Consider the following 18,998-nt stretch of genomic DNA (forward strand, 5'->3'; position numbering starts at 1 on the left):
AAGGCCACTTAAGTTTTTTTTTGAACGACCAACTAAGTAACGTCGGGTACTCCGTACGCGACCTCCATTGGCTAAAGGTAGCTCGAGCCGGCCACTAGTCCGGACGGACGGAGCCCCTAGCGGTCCACCTATTGAGGGATTCACCGGATAAACCCGACCCCCACGCCCGCCAAATGGCACGACAGCGAGGAGCCGGTAAAACCGGGTGAGATCAGGACTCGAACCCTGGCAAACCAGGGTCATCCCTCATATCTCCCATATAAATTGGTGATATTGAGGTTTGAACCCCATACCTCTCACTTGTAAAGTGAGTACTCTACCATTGAGTCACATTCAATTTAAAATGCCACTTAAGTTAAGGAGCATTAATCATTACACATATTCAATAAATATTGAATGTATGGTTTATTAAAACCGGTGATGTTTTATTTTTCTGGATTTGGTTAATGGTCCACCCTTGGGAATTGGGATGTCTTTGAGGCCCAAATAAAAAGTGGGCTTAAATTCATTTTACAGAAATACAAAACCAAGTAACCAACATGTTACACGCCCAAAACAATATTGGCCTAAAGTATCATTCGAACAATCGAACGTCAATCAAGAAACTTTAGCACTCAACCACAACTCAATAATGCGTTTGTTACTAACTTACTATCACTATCAATATTGATACCACATGTTACATTCACAATGGGTATTTCTTTATTCCCACTATGTGTTTTAATAGTGTTAATGTGAATTGTTCAAAACTTTGTGTGTATATGTTAATAGCTTAACCCTCTAACTTATTAAATAACACTAGTCACATCCTCTTAACCTAGGATAACATGTCGTATTCTATGGTTACGACTCTACCATTTTTTTTTCATTTCGTCGAAAATCTATTTTACGGCATAGACCAAAAAACTGGTTGGAACAAATATTTCATAACATGCCGATTTGCTTCCCTTTTAACGGTTAGATCGTTTCAACAATCTAAAGTCACCCCTAACAACATGCCTCACCTCTATCATTGTTATCCTTATTCATATCAACCCTAATCATGCTCACTCCACTTCCAAATGAACATAAACACGCAAAATGTAATCAAGTGCACAATATTTTACTTGATTGACATTCGAATGACAAAGTTTATCCCGATTAGAAAAGTGTCATTAGTATGTATAATTGAGTAAAGTATCATGGTTTGGTTTTGGTTATGGGTTAAACACATGCATATAACCAAAGATTTTTATGTGTTTTTTCTAATCATGAGGAACATGATTATCGAGTGGCTTCTTGAGTGGTGTTCCTTGGATCCTATTGTTAATCCTACAAATGAATCCGTGTCTTATATTGATCATGGGTTGCCCGGCCTATGAATTGGTCAGATTGTGTATTAGTATCTCTATTAACCCGTAGCCTATCAGTTTCTACTATTTAATTTGAATTCTACATGTTTCATATCCACTACGAGTTGATATCCTATCACTGATTGTCAAACTTCTATAAACAAAATTACTAGCAACTAATATCAGAAGAAAAGAAAACAAGGCAAAATAATTTTTAGTAAAAGATGTAAATAATATATATAGAAGGAAATTGCAATGAACGTAAAAATATATGAAATTAAGGTATTAAAAATACCTGAAATGGTAGTATAAATATGAAATAATGGAGACATAAATGCTAGAAATATATGAAAATATGAATGTTTCGGTTCAGTTGGCTAATTTCTATTAGCTGAACCGATAACTGTTATCGAAAGTGTAGAATACTAGAGGGGGTGAATAGTTAGTTCTTCTTACCTGTTAATATGATTTTAGTAGGTGTTTGGGTGAACTTTTAAAACTTGTTTATTTGCTTGTTGTAAAATAAAATGTGTTTGACAAAGTCACAAAGCTTCTCCAAAAGCTTCAAATTGGAGTTTTTTAAAAGTTGCTTATACTTTTCAAAAAAAAAAAACAATTTTAAAAGCTCATCCAAACACCCCCGTGAGCTTATTTCTTTGATAAACTCTTTTCTCAACTTATAAAATAAACAAATATCCCCTACTTCTGGTTTAGTGGTATGAGACTTGGATTCTTCAGTGAAGTCTCAAATTCGAATTTCACTTGTGTCACATTTGTGTGGATATTGACAATGAAGTATTTGAGTTAGGCCTTATGCAAATGTTGTCAGTTCGAACCCTAAGCCCACCCAGGCTTTCGTCCCACCGTGTGATACGCCAGAGAGTTCTGCTCTTGTGGTGGCACAACGACTGTCAAGTGGCAATCGACGGTATGGTTTCCCGGTGGAACGGCCAAGCCAAACTTTGAAGTCTGGGCCTGGTTAAGACAACATAGTCTGGCTAGAGTGGGGCATCGAGACTCTCCATATTTGAAGAGTGTGGTAGCCTAAATACAAGAAAGTCACCGTTTTAAAAAAAAAGTAAAAAGTTAAAGGGTTAGTGATAAGACAACCGGATTTATAGAGGTTTAAGTGAATGTTAACTAATTCACTCTACGTACTCTCCCAGATCCTCGATCGAGAGTATTCTTCACTAGTCGTCTCCCTAAAATGATAGGGGATCACCAATACCCTCTTCTCACTCTTCAAACGAAGTGATCACCTTCTTCACCAAACACACCACGTACTACTTCGTTTTCTGTTACAATTTAAGCAAACTCTCCTAAATGAAGTTTATATAATGCATCTAAGTTTAGTAACAGTTGGTTTGTTTCGTATGGTTTTGGATAATCATATGATCTGTGTTCTGTTTAATACCTTAATACCTTGTGACATGTTTGGCTACACACACAAAAAAAAAAAAAAATTGGTGCGTTGAGATACTTGATTTGAAGTTAACGTCTTTTGTTTTGGTTTTGTTGAAAATTTCGTGTGTCCATAAACGATTTGATTGTGTAATGTCACGACACATGTAGAACATTGTAATGTGAACTGCACGGTTTAGTTACGAGGAACCATCATAGCCGAGCGAGCCATATCACTTCTGTTTATTCGTATTAACTATAACTTACTTACACATAATTTAACTAAGGGCCCAACTCACTTAAACAAACATGCAGAAATAAACCGCACCCATAACAGTACAAAGGATCGATATAGCACGCACATTATAAAACATGATCTTGTGTCTGATTCAAATTCTTAGCGTTTGTTCACAATCAACTTCTTGTACACATTGTCGATTCCCGCCTGCACCACAGCAAAATACACCTTTTTAACACAACTGAAAAACAACACGCCAAGTGAAAATATAGTTAGAACAACTTTAATTACCTTGTAACGGTTGATAAGTTTGTCCCTTCGTTTCTTCATTGTTGGGGTCAATAAATCCTTTTCACCTTCAAACATGCGTGGCTCCACAATTATACCCTTTATATACTCGAAACCTCTTAGCTAAAAGAACAAAACAACATAATAACAAATAAATAATTAAACACGTATAAATTTCTAAAAACTTGAAAAATGTTGATACCTTATTTCTCTCTGCGGTTGATTTAAGCTCAGAAATAATATATTCTCTTAGCTGTGTAAGATTACACAACTCAGAGTAAGAACACTGGAAACCATTTTGATGAGCCCATTTTTCGCTGTGCTCTTTGCTTGGCACAACTACTGCAACTAAAGATGACTTGAAGCTATCCCCATACACCCAAATCTAGTCATATTTGTTTAAGTTATTTAGTCATAGAAAGCAAAAAATAACAAATTATAAAAGTACGAGTAACGAAAGAAAATTACATCTTCAATGATCGGGGTGATGCCATACACTTTCTCGAGATATTCAAGTGCAATATACTCCCCTTGGGATAGTTTTATCAAATGTTTCTTTCTATCGATGATTACTAACACCCCGTTTGGTTGCATCTCCCCGATATCACCTAAAATGCAAAAAACATCCACGTTATTCGCAAGCGTTTATGTATAAAACGTTACTAACTTCATCTATATTGACTTTGTTTGACATGACAACTGGCCCTTTACAATTACAACGGACTCTTGGTAATTTTGACTATGTTGACTTTTCTAACGTGACAGCTTGATTGTTTGGTAACTTTGACTATTTTGACTTTTTTTTACATGAAAGCTGACTGTTGGTAAATTTGACTATGTTCATTTTTTCTATCATGGCAAAACTAGAAAATCGACAACTTAAAATACTATCTTAGATAAAAACTTTTACAAGTTTTTACCGTTCGATAAACAATGTGGGGCCCGCTAGTCACCCGTGACGGACATTAAAAAAAGTTGGAATAACATTCACATAGATATTGTGGATATAAGAGGATTGACCTGTATGAAACCACCCATCTTTAATAACCTCATTGGTGAGTTCTGGATTCTTGTAGTAACCCGAAAAAGATGTTTTCCCACGAACACATATCTCGCCACGTGGCGGGTCGGATAACGGGTCATAACCCATATCTGGGACTTCTTCTAGACGTAATTCTGTGTATACAAATGGCGAACCAACGGTTCCAAGCATGCACATTTCATCTGGAAACCCTAAAGTTGCCAAGCCACATGTTTCTGTCATACCTGCAATAATAACCAAACCAACTTAGAAAACCAAATTTTAATCAACCTATGATTTATGCTAGAGATCATAAACGGGAGGTCTTGTAACAGGTTCAGGTCAAAACATGTCATATACGTAGTGTGATAAAACGGGTTGGGTTGGGCCAGCACTTTGTGGCCCTTTGCGTCGCTAATTCCTTAAAGACTTTTTACCTTTGAATTAAGTTTAGGGGCTTAATAATGCAAAAGGTGACATTTTGGATTTTATTTTTGCATGACTAAACCCCTAGACTTTTAAAACTTAACAGAAAAATCCTTTTATAACGTTTAATCAGGCAAAAATGGCCCATTTGTTAAATTATGAAAATCGAAAGGATTCAATCACGCACAAAATGACGTTTATGCTACTAAAAGAATTTTTTAACAATTTGAATTCACATTTGGAGACTTCTCGCTAGTTTCAGTTGCATAATTTCTTATATGACTTGTTTGACCTATTTTCACCCGTTGATATAATGCTAAATCTTTATGTTTCCCGTGTATATTTTAATTAATATTTTAATAGTTTTTGTTCGTTTTTAGTCGAGATTTGTATACTACTAACGTTTTTGTGTGTCGTAGGTTTCGGGATTTGATCGTGATTAAAAAGGGCGAAAAACGAGCTAAAACGAGCCGAAACGGAGATCCGGAACGCGTCAGGAAGAACCAGAACAGAGAACCGGTCAGACCGGCCCCCTTGGAGAAGCACGCCGCGCCGCGCCTAGGGGAAAGGCAAAAAGCCCTTAGCGCGGCGCCTAGGGGCTGCTGATGGGTTTTAATTCGTTTTTGCTTAATGTCGGGCCTTGTTTTCGCTATTTAAACACCTTTAACTTAAACCTGACATAACTTGAAAGCCACCAGCCGATTTTGGAGAATTCTTGGAGCTATTTTACGCGTTTGTTGGTGATTTTGAAGGCGAGAGAACATCCGGTGAAGAGCTACACGTTCACGTTTGAGTTTACGGGTTTTATCATCTTCGATTCCCGGTTTCTTATACTTTCACCATGTTTTCGTTATTATTTGTTTTGTTTGATTTAGATTTTAATATGCTAGGCTAAATTCCATAGACTGCCTAGGTTGTGATGAACCTTAGTTCGGTTTGATTTTATTTGGATTTTCGTTTCGTTATGGATTTTATGTTCTAAGTAAACGGTTGAGTTTTATTTAGTTGATGCGTATGATTGCTTGGTTTTGTTTACTTGAATTTATTATTTCACATTGCCCTTGTTGATTGTTTCTTAAGATAGGGTTTTGTTAGGTCATTTAATGTGTGTTTTTGACTAGTTTATGATTGATATCGATTAAGATCATAGAAACAATAAAATCAATTAAACAAATAAAAGTGAGCTGCTAGTCTAAAAAGCTGTAAAGTGATAGGCTATTAATAGATCTTTGCTTGTCGGGATTGCTAGATTTAGTTCTTCGTAAGGAGCCCGTCTATATTTGATTGTTAGCTTAGTCTATTAAATTAATTGGGTTTGTTTTGCTATCTTTTGAATTCCGCGCTGTAAGGTAGGTTTTCGTCATAAAAGATACTTAGACATAAGCAATTAAATAACCGTAAGAAAGTTTAATATAAAACTGGTGAATCTTAAAACTTGTTAGAAATCCATAGGCGTCTTCTTGAAGTTCAAGGGTCCTGTTCGGGTTTTCTGTCAAGGGTCTATCTTATGATCCTGGTTCCGTAACTTGCGTTTTTCCATTTAAATTAATAACCGTAACTTTGGGGATTCCGGCCTGGGTAGTTATTTTAATCATCTGAATTAATCCAAGTTTTCTAAATTGTTTATTAGTTAAAACTAATTAGGATTTAAGTTTTATTAATTAATTAATAAGTAATGATTATGTTTTATTATTATTATAATAATTAGGGTTTGTTTTATTATTATATTAATTAGTTTATTAATAGTTAAATTAAGTAATCATTAGTTAATTATTATTAGAGTTTTAATTAATTAGTTTTAAAATCCCCCTCAAATATTATTAATAAATAGTCGTGTCGTAAGTCGAGTCTAATTAGCTAATATACGTAATTTATATAGTCATGTGGGTTCGATATTCCGGACTTACTTAGCTTAGTACAATTGATCGGTTCACTTGCCGGTGTTTTGTTTAGTTGAGTCTTAAGTCTAGTTTTTATTACTTGTTTAATTTAGTTAATATTTAATTGACTGTTTTTAGCACATCGAGTTTTTGGCGCCGTTGCCGGAGACTCTTGGCGATTGCGTTATTAGTTTTGATTGGACTTACTTGCTATATACGTGCTATTGTGTTTTTGCATTTGAGTTTTTAGGGTTTTAGTTAATTAGCTTATTACGTGTTTATTTTTATTTTTTTATTGTGAGTCGTAGGTGTCAAATTGTCTGTGTCTTTTGCTTGTTTAGATTCCTGTAATGATGTGTGAAATTTGTAATGGACCTCACTTTACCACTAAATGTCCATACTACAGTAACCTTAATTGTGATACGTGTGGTGATCCCCATTTACACTATGATTGTCCATACAAGGGTTCTCGCTTTATTTGTTATAGATGCGCTGGTTGTCATATGACTCGTGCTTGTCCATATAATCGTACTAACCACTCTGTGCAGCCAGTGCAAAATTTTTCACAGGGACCTTTTTCATATTATTTTGATAATTCGTATCAGCAACCTCAGCAAAACCAGGAGCAGTGTTATGATCAATTTTCTAATAGTCTTTCTGATGAGGATGTAGCTGCTATGGGTAGGATAGAAAATATGTTGGTCCAATACATGGCTACAGATACCCAAAAGATGTTCGTTAAGCATGATACCATCTTCAAAAATCACCAGGATATTATTACAGATCTCCAACGTCAAATAAAAGAAATTTCTAGGAGACTGGAAGAAGAAGATGAAATGGAGAGGTTGAGATCCTTGGAATATGTTGAGCACTCAGATGAGGAGATCATTCAAGTAACGGAGACAAAAATGGATGTTGAAGTCCCACCTCCGATTTCACATGCTATTATTGATTTTTGGAGTGACTCTGATGGTGAGATAAACGAAGAGGAGAGTGTGCAGCTGGAGGAGAAACCGACACCTGGTTATAAGTATGATGCGGAAGGCAACTATTTGGGATACATGAATCGGTTGGGCGAGTTGTTCCCGACGTTTCCAGAAGAAGGGAAAGAGCCAATCATGGAATATGTAGATGAAGAAGAGGAGAGCATCCCAGATACGGAGACACGAGTGGTTGATGAAGTACCACCTCAGGTTTCACAGGTATGTGTTACTAATTGTACTGAGTTTTGTAGTGACTCCGATGATGATTGTGACGAGGAGGAGTGGGCTGCATATCTGAGATCAATTATGGTGAAACCTGTGTTTGAGGAAGAGATAGAATTGGGAGAGTCACTCGAGATAATGTTTGGTGTTGAGGATATGATTAAGGTTGATAATGAGCTTAATGAGGAAGATGAATTCTTGAACCTGGAGTTGGATGGATTGTCGGATTATGACGAGGGAGACACATTAGACGTTAATGAGGATGTTGCGTTTTTCGAGGCCCTCCTTGTAGAGGATAGTGTAGATGAGGATGTGGTGTTAGAGGAAGAACACTATTGCCAACCCGTGGACTGTGTTTTGAATGCTTATCGGAAATTAAAATCACAGGAGAAGGTCGAGGATGATAGGTTACCTAAAAACCGAAGTTGCGTTTACTTTAGAAGATGGTCTACAGGAGTGAAAAAGCCATTAAAAGTCAAACACGACCAGTCTTCTCGATACTTACAACGCATTCGGCTCTTGCCAGGTAAGTTTAAATATAGGTGGTATGAACCGTTACTGATTTTTAATTCTAATTTAATATTTTGCGAGTCCATCATTGATATATTAATATTTGATAAATTCCGGGTGGAACTAAACGGGTTAGATAGGGTCCAGATTAAGAAGAAACCTCCTGATTAAGTTCAACTGTGGGGAGGTTTCGCGGAGTTTGTATAATTTATCGAGTCACCAACGTAGTATTTTGTAGTTTTTCTTTGTTTTGGTGTTTTTGAGTTTTGCTAGGTAAAAGAGAGACTGAATGAGCTAGAGAGAAGATCCCCCAAGGAAGACTTTAATGAAAAAGACAAGTGTGGGGATGGAGCAGCCAAGCCGAATACTTTTTATTTATTTATTTGCTGCTAATTATCCATGTGTTATTTGTCGGTTGATTGAAACACTTTAATTGCTTAATATCTATCGTTACGATAAGATACATTTTTAGATATGTTTGTTTTGTTTTGCCGCTTACGTTCGTGAGAAAAGGAGTTACCATTTGCTGAGCACGTCATAGTTGGAGGGCATCCATGGAAGAAGACCTTAGCATCGTGTTCCATTCGCATATTACCAGCTAAGTCTTTTCTATTATCTAGCATTTTAATTTTTTTTATTTTATTTTGTTTTTATAATTTTTTGAGTTTTAGTTTTTGTAGTCCACTTTTATTTTATTTTTGTTTTAAGTCGTCCTTATCATTGCATTGAAGACAATGCAAAATATAAGTGCGGGGATAGGATATTTGAGTCGTAGTTTAAATCGAGTTTATGTTAAAAAAAATTATAAACAAATAAAAAATATATAAAAAAATGTTCAAAATGTTTTAAAAATGTCCCTTGAGTCTAGTTTTTGTTGCGTTAAAGTGGGAGATGATGATTTTATCGGAATTTGGTTTTTCAAACTACTAATAATATGAGATAAATAAAAGAAAGCGCACTTAACTTGGGATGTGTCGGTAAGCTCAGCCTTGAAAATGAAAGGGCAAATTTGATAAAATGGGTCGGAAATCTCTTGTGGGTAAAGCGTTTTGTCCGTGGAAAATAAGTAATGAAAGGCCGGGCCATACTCAAGCCTCAATTTTTGGTATGAAAAATGGAAATATCATGAGTTTTAAAATTTGAATACGTTATTATATGATGCTTGGGTAGGTTTAACGTTAGAGTATGCCGTGTAGCCTGTGATATAAACTTAAAACTGCTAGTTTAGTGTTTTACACCTCATTGGCGTATGGTTTTATAACCTCAAATCCTGTATTGATGGGATGCTTCGGGTCCGGAGACCATGGGTCTGTATGCCGACTATTCATCTGGGTATTCACAATTCCAAATGGGGTTGTGAATATTTAAAATAAAGCCAAAAAGAGCAAACCCTTATAAGTCTATAAACATGATCACAAAAGTACAAAAGTACAAAATTCACTACAGACTTGATCATCCACGCTGTTAGCCATGTGGGGTCCCCTTGCTCGCGTCTCATTACCATTAAGAAACAGACCACAAGGGACACGCTACATGTAAGCCCTACAGATGAAATTTTGCATACTCACCTATGGTGATAGGTTCGGGGTGTTGCTTGATAACAGGGGTATGTCATGTTGTGGGGAACACTAGCTATAAATTAATTGAACTTTAATCGTATCTAATGGCTGCTTGGTAGACTTTGATGCTTAAGCTTAGGTGGATAAACAATACCCTTGAACGTCTTAGCTATTCATGAAAAAATAGAGCAACAAAAGTTTTAAATCTGCTAATTTTTAGGTTTAAGTCAAGTTGGGGTGGTCTCGTCCGGTAAAAGCTGAAAATAAGCGGGTCTTAATTGTGTAGACCACTGAGTAAAAAAATTGTCGGATCATATTTGTCCCGGTAAAGATTAAGGCATGGGTTTAAGTGGACAACAATATCGGTGATCGCGGTTTTTGCGTTTTTCTGAGCTTTAAAAACTAACTTATATGTTTGTTATACTATATTTTTCGATTCTGATCCAACTGCATCAAACTTTTTCAGGGACGAAAAAAGAATAAGTGAGGGGATATTTGATATAATGCTAAATCTTTATGTTTCCAGTGTATATTTTAATTAATATTTTAATAGTTTTTGTTCGTTTTTAGTCGAGATTTGTATACTACTAACGTTTTTGTGTATCGTAGGTTTCGGGATTTGATCGTGATTAAAAAGGGCGAAAAACGAGCTAAAACGAGCCGAAACGGAGATCCGGAACGCGTCAGGAAGAACCAGAACAGAGAACCGGTCAGACCGGCCCCCTTGGAGAAGCACGCCGCGCCGCGCCTAGGGGAAAGGCAAAAAGCCCTTAGCGCGGAGCCTAGGGGCTGCTGATGGGTTTTAATTCGTTTTTGCTTAATGTCGGGCCTTGTTTTCGCTATTTAAACACCTTTAACTTAAACCTGACATAACTTGAAAGCCACCAGCCGATTTTGGAGAATTCTTGGAGCTATTTTACGCGTTTGTTGGTGATTTTGAAGGCGAGAGAACATCCGGTGAAGAGCTACACGTTCACGTTTGAGTTTACGGGTTTTATCATCTTCGATTCCCGGTTTCTTATACTTTCACCATGTTTTCGTTATTATTTGTTTTGTTTGATTTAGATTTTAATATGCTAGGCTAAATTCCATAGACTGCCTAGGTTGTGATGAACCTTAGTTCGGTTTGATTTTATTTAGATTTTCGTTTCGTTATGGATTTTATGTTCTAAGTAAACGGTTGAATTTTATTTAGTTGATGCGTATGATTGCTTGGTTTTGTTTACTTGAATTTATTATTTCACATTGCCCTTGTTGATTGTTTCTTAAGATAGGGTTTTGTTAGGTCATTTAATGTGTGTTTTTGACTAGTTTATGATTGATATCGATTAAGATCATAGAAACAATAAAATCAATTAAACAAATAAAAGTGAGCTGCTAGTCTAAAAGGCTGTAAAGTGATAGGCTATTAATAGATCTTTGCTTGTCGGGATTGCTAGATTTAGTTCTTCTTAAGGAGTCCGTCTATATTTGATTGTCAGCTTAGTCTATTAAATTAATTGGGTTTGTTTTGCTATCTTTTGAATTCCGCGCTGTAAGGTAGGTTTTCGTCATAAAAGATACTTAGACATAAGCAATTAAATAACCGTAAGGAAGTTTAATATAAAACTGGTGAATCTTAAAACTTGTTAGAAATCCATAGGCGTCTTCTTGAAGTTCAAGGGTCCTGTTCGGGTTTTCTGTCAAGGGTCTATCTTATGATCCTGGTTCCGTAACTTGCGTTTTTCCATTTAAATTAATAACCGTAACTTTGGGGATTCCGGCCTGGGTAGTTATTTTAATCATCTGAATTAATCCAAGTTTTCTAAATTGTTTATTAGTTAAAACTAATTAGGGTTTAAGTTTTATTAATTAATTAATAAGTATTGGTTATGTTTTATTATTATTATTATAATAATTAGGGTTTGTTTTATTATTATATTAATTAGTTTATTGATAGTTAAATTAAAGTAATCATTAGTTAATTATTATCAGAGTTTTAATTAATTAGTTTTAAAATCCCCCTCAAATATTATTAATAAATAGTCGTGTCGTAAGTCGAGTCTAATTAGCTAATATACGTAATTTATAGAGTCCTGTGGGTTCGATATTCCGGACTTACTTAGCTTAGTACAGTTGATCGGTTCACTTGCCAGTGTTTTATTTAGTTGAGTCTTAAGTCTAGTTTTTATTACTTGTTTAATTTTGTTAATATTTAATTGACTGTTTTTAGCACTATCACCCGTCATTTATTTATTTTTCTTGGAATACTTACCGTAACCTTGCACCACAAAAGCACAAGATGTAACTCTCAAGAATTCTTCAACTTCACTGCTTAACGGAGCTCCTCCTGACACAATAAGACGAATCCGCCCACCGAGCCGGTTCTTAACCTAAGATAATAAACACATTGATTATCATTACAAAGACAATATCATTAAAATTATAATCCTTAGTCTTTGGAAAAATCAGCTTTGGGCTTCCTATAACCCATTCGACCCGTTTGAGATAAAACACAACTCAAACCAACCCATTTTAAGCAAACAGGTCGAAATGAGAAAAGTAATAAATTTTACATAAGTAAACCAACCTTCCGGAATGCAAGAAGATCTGCAAGTGGTGATGCATATTTCTGCTTGTAACCGGCTTTCATCCATCTAAGTTTGCTGCATTTTTACATTATAATAAATATTATACAAACTTAATGTTATTATCTTCATTTATTCAGACGATATAAAAAGTAATAATAAAATCAAGAGTTGTGATTTAAGTACTAATTGTATAGAATGTTAAATATCTTCCTCCTCCTTGGATTAACTTCTTCTAGCCCCTTAAGCACACCTGCGAATAAAAGAATATCAAAATGAAATTTAAAATCGCCTAACCGTTGTCACATTTATATTGAAGTATGAAGTTTATCAAATAATTAGTGTTGCACCTTCATGAATCCTTTCCAAAACTCTAGGAACTCCAGCCAAAAATGTTGGCTTCAATTCCATCATATCATCCCTCAATGCATTTATATCCTTCATAATGCAATTTTAGTTAAATGAGCAATTGCAGAATTTCAGTTTATGACTAAAAATATAAACTTAAGGATTTACCCCGTGATAGAAGCCAACAGAAGCACCCTTACGGATGAAGTATTCTTCAATCATGCGGTCAAGAATGTGTGCAAGAGGCAAGAAAGATAAATAAACATCATCCACGGTCATCTACAAAAATGACACGAAAAATAATCATGTCACAAACGGAACACAAGCTCAAATATTATTGTGACAAAAGGATTTCACTAGAATAATAACTTCTTTTAGGATTTAGGATTGTAGGATAAATGCATACCTTGTCCTCAAATTGCTCCATGAAAAGATCGACTCCATGTATGTTTACAGTAGCATTTTCATGGGTTATTATAACACCTTTCGGGTCTCCACTAGTGCCACTAGTGTACATAACTGTACATATTGCAGATGGTTCAGGTGTCTGCATCTCTGTTGGATATTTACTCCCCTAATCAAAATTATTTTAAAAATTATTTATAAAACTTGAAGAGCATAAATAAAAACATTAAATCCTAGATGCTGTGTGCAGCCTAGGCAAGCTGGTTAATGGGCCCAAACGGGTTCGGGCCAAAATGGGTCATATTATTACGAATTTGAACGGGCCAGGGCGGGTTGGGTTGATCCACAACTACTTTTCATCTTGTTTTATTTTATTTATTTATTTTTTAAAATAACTAATGCACTAGTTATGATTAACGACATAATATTATTTATAGGGGTGTCAATCGTATCGGGCTTTGGGTTGAATTGTTTAGACGGAACACGACCCGTATTTTTATTCTTATAAAAAAATATCAACCCTACCTCGAACACACATAAAATCGTATAACATACTAACATGAACACAACCGGTTTATCCCATTTATTTAAACTTGTCAAACGGATTTGCGGGTTGTCCTAGTAATAATCAAGTTGTTAGCGTATTAACTGGGTTGGTGGATTGTAAAGGAATGGGGTGAATAGGTCACATGCAGGCTAGTGGGTCGACCTGTTTAACTAAAGAGGTTAAACAGGTCAACCCAAACATGACCTGTTTAATTAAACAGGTCTATCCGAGCACGACCAGTTTTTCGAAACAGGTTAGATATGACAACCCAAAATCTGATTATTTTCGTGTCGTGTTCAGGACGTGTTTCTGGTCATGTCAGAATGCCACCTCTAATTATTCACAATAGTTACTTTTTGAGTAAGACCGTTTAAAATATTGTACATATTAAAAGTTCAACAATGGGCGACTTTCAACCCAAATACCCCTGAACTAATCAGCCCGTTTGAGATAAAAGAAAACCCAAATCAACCCATTAATAAGTAAACGGGTCAACTATTGTAACAACTAACCATATGAAGAAACTCGTTCCACGCATATGATTTTATCCCCATCGAATCCGCCTTATCTTTTTCCTCTTCTTTCATTGAAGTAAAGCAAACAATCACTATAATTGCATAAGAGAAAAGTTAGTCTAATCATTTATTAGTAATTTTTAGTTGCGAATGTTTATATAACAGTTAGTTTACTCACATTTTAACCGTTGGGTATGTATACACTCCGGATTCAGTAACTGCAACATCAAAGCATTATTATCTAGAAAGTTCGAATTTTTATGATTATTAATTTGGTACTAATTTAAGGTGCTTACTTCTTTAACTTTTTTATCTTGTACAAAAACAACATCAACTTCAGCATGGTCCAATATAAAGTTTACCGCTCCGGGTCCTGCTTAGGTAAAATATTTAAAGCCCGATAACATATTAATTGAACAGAGCGAGTTAACAAGGCGTTGAATTCGTGTTTTTGAATAAAAAAAATATGCTTCCTATCTGATTATATAGAGATCTAAATAGTTATTTTGCAAACAGTAAAACTTATTTTTAACCTTTTATACTATTAACTAACATATAATCATTTTCAAAAAGAGTGGTTTACCAAGGGTGTCATATAGAGGCACAGAAATGTAACCCTGGGCATTGCAGGCCTGATCAAATGCAACAAATATAGATAGATAAATAATGTTAAGTACATAAAATTCAATCATCATAAAAGCTCAAAAATTACTTGACAATTGGGTCGAAAACCGAAACTTAAAACTCACCTCCATTGCCACAATCCATTGAGGGCAATTTGCACCATAGATTCCCACTTTACAGCCCTGTCACATAACCAAAATTGGAACAAAAAAATGTTGATCATCTTCTTAATTACATAAATCTTTACGATTTTGTTCCTAGTTACATAAGACTTTATGATTATCAATAATCATCTTCCTAAATACACAAAATCTTTTATGAGTATCCATGATTACATAAATCTTTATGATTATCTTCCTAACTACACAAAATCTTTATTAGGCATAATTATCTTCCTAATGTCTTTATGATCATCTTTCTAATTACTTACCGGTCGAATTCCTGAAGCCCATAAAGCTGAAGCAGCATTCAAAACCTCCTCATACACAGTCTTGTAAGTTTTCCATATATATGGCCCCCACTAAACATCCAACAAAACATAAATAAAAACATTCATCATTCCAACAACATACAACAAAATCATCAAAAAAATGCTAATTACTTTGCCATCAACTTGCTCGCGCCATCCTAACATCTTATTATCCGGATACTTCTCAACCGAATTCCTGCATATATCAATATTATTTAATAAGCATGCATAACTTACTTTTATAATAACTAACAACAAACACAAGAATGTTGAAATACCTAAACACATCCCATGTTGTTTTCAAGTCGGAATCAAAAGGTGGAAACATATCTTTTGCAAGAAGATTGCGGTAAATCGGACCGACAGACGGCGAGCCGTTAACTCCCTTGTTACCATTTTCTAGTTTAACTGCAAACTGTTTATCATCCATGTCCCACTTGTTTTATAGATTATATATGACCTACAACAAGTTTAATCAAAAACCCACGTTGGGTGGGATTAATATGTCAAGATTTCGTAAAGTTTTTTTTGTCTTTTTAATGTTTTGTTAATAAGCTTGGTGAGTGTTTTGTGTTTCTTGTAGGTGATGAAAAGAAAGAGGGAAACCACTATATAGGGATGGATACCTACTTTCAAATTATTATTATTATTCATATAATAAAGAGAATTCATTGTTGTAGTGTACATAGTATTTTAATGTAATAATAAATACACTATCTTGAGATATTATTCGTTCAAATAAATATATCCTTCATTTTATATTATAAGAAAAGTAATATATATTGAGTGTTTAATGTGGATTGTTTGTTTAGCCTTTAAAATTTTAAGGTTTGTGTCAATTTGATCCTCTAATCTATAAACACAAAAATATTACTACCATGTATGTTAGTTACTTTAACTAAAGTAAACTTTTAACTTTTATTAATAGGTTGATGGTTATTACATATGCTCGTACCTTTGTATTCTTCATTTCTAAAAACGCAAATATATATTTTGTATTTCTAAAATAATGAGAATAAAGAAAAACCCAAATCTTTAAACCCACTAAAAATCGTTTTATCATGTACCCCTTGTAAATAATTTATTAAAACTTTTTTAACTTTTTGTTAACAAGATTAGTGATTATTTTATGTTTCTTGTTGAAGAACGAATAAAATTTTAATTAATAAGTACACAAATAATACGGTGAACAATTAATATTCATGAGTTTTGACGTAAAAGTTGATTTTTAATCGGTTTATATCTTTTATAATATAGCAGAATATTAAATTTACATGATTTTACTAGATAAGTTTGTTTCTAACATAATACTAAACACTTAAGCGCGTTTTCACGTACATGTGTACCAAAAGTTTTAATATTTTTAACTTTTTTTGTTGATTCTTGTAGGGGATGGGAAGAAAGAACAAATCAGAGTACATTTCAAGAAAAGGTAATAAAAAACAGAAAGATTAAAAAAGGTGTAAACAAACCTTCTTTCCAAGACCAAATACATAATATTATTCAAAACATCCGACATAAACCCCGTAAAATCTGTCAGAAAACTCACCAGAATATGCCGAAAGACGAAGGTGAATACGAGACTTTGGATGATCGTAGGATTAACCTGAATGAATAAAGAAAAGATGCTATGTGACTATGTGAATGTGTCACAAGAGTTTGTAGTTGAAATTTATAAAGAGTTGCACATGTAATATAGGTTGGGCCATAAATACAACGGCAAAGGAACTAGTTTATGAAAGTGTCTAAAAACTATAATGCACATATTCTGATGCAGGATGTACAACTCTGCTTATGTGCCTTGGTTTGACCGGTATTATAAGTTTGGAATTAATAGTTTTAGAATTTTAGTTTTGGACGTATGAAAAAGTCGTCATATAGTATATTTGTAGTCAACTAGGTTTGAAATCCATCTCCATTTTTATATTTTTTAGGTGAGATGTTTAAACGTTTCTATCAAATATAAGATTTTTAAAAAAATTAAAGAGCTTGAAATAGGGTGCTCGTCGGTTTGTATTATGGTTTTGGCCAATTTGAATAGATTTTCGGTTGAAACTGAAAATCAAATGGAATTTGAGTTCGGTTTGATTTTGCATTCAAACAAATCTCAATTTAGAAAACAAACGGAAAACAAAGGTATGTAACTTGGGTTCAATTGTTTTGGTATCAATCTCAATCAATATAGTATTCGATTTAGTTTAAAACCGAACCGAATACACAATTTAATTTGATTATAATTTGTTTCGGTTCAATTTGGTTTCAATTTAATCGTTTAAAAACCTAATATTAGACACCATGGCTCAAATATGCAACAATTATGTTAATCGTATTAAAGACTTGTATAGTATATGAAGACAACTTAAACTTATAGTATATTTACTATTTAGTGCTGGTATAGGCGTACAGCTGATTCTATAGCCTTTTTAGGACCGTTTATTGACAAGAAAAAAAATAATAATTTTTGTGGAGGCAAAAAAACAGCCAAAACTAACAAAATCTTGTTTTAAACCGGGCTTTGTCTTTATATTAAAGGGTTAGGATCACTTCTAAACACTGTGAGATGGAAGTTAAGTAACTCGATTTATTAATATGTAAAAACATAGTGTATTGTAAAAGGTTTAAGACAATATGACTAAGAATTACGATATTTTTATATCATTATATGTTTTAAGCTATTTTGGGTCTTAGACCACAATCAAGTGTGTTATTTTTCTTAGTACAATATAATTATATCTTAAGCTATGCGTATTGGATGATCATTTTGGGGCGACAAGGATGATGAGAGGCGAAAACACCGCCCCCAGAGCGATAAAGGGGTCGACAGGGGGGCATGTTTTTGTCGTCGTTGCATGTTTGAAGAATATTATTATTATATTCTTTTGTGTGTAGCATATTACATATATATATACACCACTACACCCCTAAAACAAAAAAATTTCTTATGCTAACTAGGCGTCACATAACAAAATTCGTCATATCTTGTAGCCACTCTACTACAGATAACCTTATACGATATAAATCAATTAGTATCGATAAACAAGGTACAAAATCTACACATCTTAAATTAATATATATACTGTACTTGACACGACCCTTCAATTATGATTTGATCTCTATATATATGCAACATCAATACAGATTTACATCAAAGGACAAAAGATGAGGGTGGTGGATGCGTAGTCGTTATATGTAGAAATTTAGGAAAAAATATAGGTGTGTTTCTTAAAAGCTCATTAATATCATTTAATGTGCCACTTGTCTGGGTCGTTGCCATCTTTGACAAACTAGAAGTTCAATTTTATATTTCTAAAAAACAAAGCTTTAGAAAGTTAGGAACTGATTTGTCAACCTTGGGTAGCAATGATAATTACCCATATACGCTTTAAATACGAGCTAGTTACAACCAACTGATACATCGACGTCAGCTGACTAGTTCCTTAACTAGTGACCACACTGGTGGCATTGACATTCCCGGTTAACCGAGCACTTCGGTTTTTAAAATAGTTGTAGTGTGATAACACATTAGGCAAATCACACATCGTTCTGTTATGTTATGTTCACCTCAAATATCATTAACGTCTTTTCGTGCACATTGGTTGTGAATGATGGCATTCTCGTAATTAGTTTGGGTTGGAGAAACCATAGAAGATTGCTCTCAAGCAAT

At 34.3% G+C, this 18,998-nt stretch overlaps 1 protein-coding gene across 2 annotated transcripts; it reads right to left on the reverse strand.

Moving 5' to 3' along the window:
• Nucleotides 1–2,851: 2,851 nt before the first annotated feature.
• Nucleotides 2,852–17,104, reverse strand: LOC143556543 (long chain acyl-CoA synthetase 1-like). Of its 2 annotated transcripts, XM_077045834.1 has the most exons (20): nt 16,884–17,104; nt 15,613–15,794; nt 15,467–15,530; nt 15,296–15,385; nt 14,991–15,047; nt 14,825–14,873; nt 14,538–14,614; nt 14,420–14,459; nt 14,239–14,333; nt 13,181–13,348; nt 12,943–13,053; nt 12,777–12,864; nt 12,613–12,679; nt 12,429–12,504; nt 12,114–12,231; nt 4,279–4,524; nt 3,727–3,866; nt 3,461–3,643; nt 3,262–3,381; nt 2,852–3,177 (listed from the first exon to the last, which is right to left on the reverse strand). In XM_077045834.1, exons 2-20 carry the CDS (start codon nt 15,762–15,764, stop codon nt 3,130–3,132), a joined length of 1,989 nt encoding a protein of 662 aa, XP_076901949.1. In that variant the 5' UTR covers nt 15,765–15,794; nt 16,884–17,104; the 3' UTR covers nt 2,852–3,129. The 2 variants fall into 2 exon arrangements, with proteins under 2 accessions (XP_076901949.1, XP_076901948.1); XM_077045833.1 differs by lacking the exon at nt 16,884–17,104 and having other exon boundaries at nt 15,613–15,941.
• Between the last annotated feature and the right edge of the window lie 1,894 nt (nt 17,105–18,998).

This window comes from Bidens hawaiensis, unplaced genomic scaffold, assembly GCF_021521415.1.
Source record: "Bidens hawaiensis isolate Kalapana, Puna unplaced genomic scaffold, B.hawaiensis_p1.1 tig00018610_1, whole genome shotgun sequence".
NCBI classification, from domain to species: domain Eukaryota; kingdom Viridiplantae; phylum Streptophyta; class Magnoliopsida; order Asterales; family Asteraceae; genus Bidens; species Bidens hawaiensis.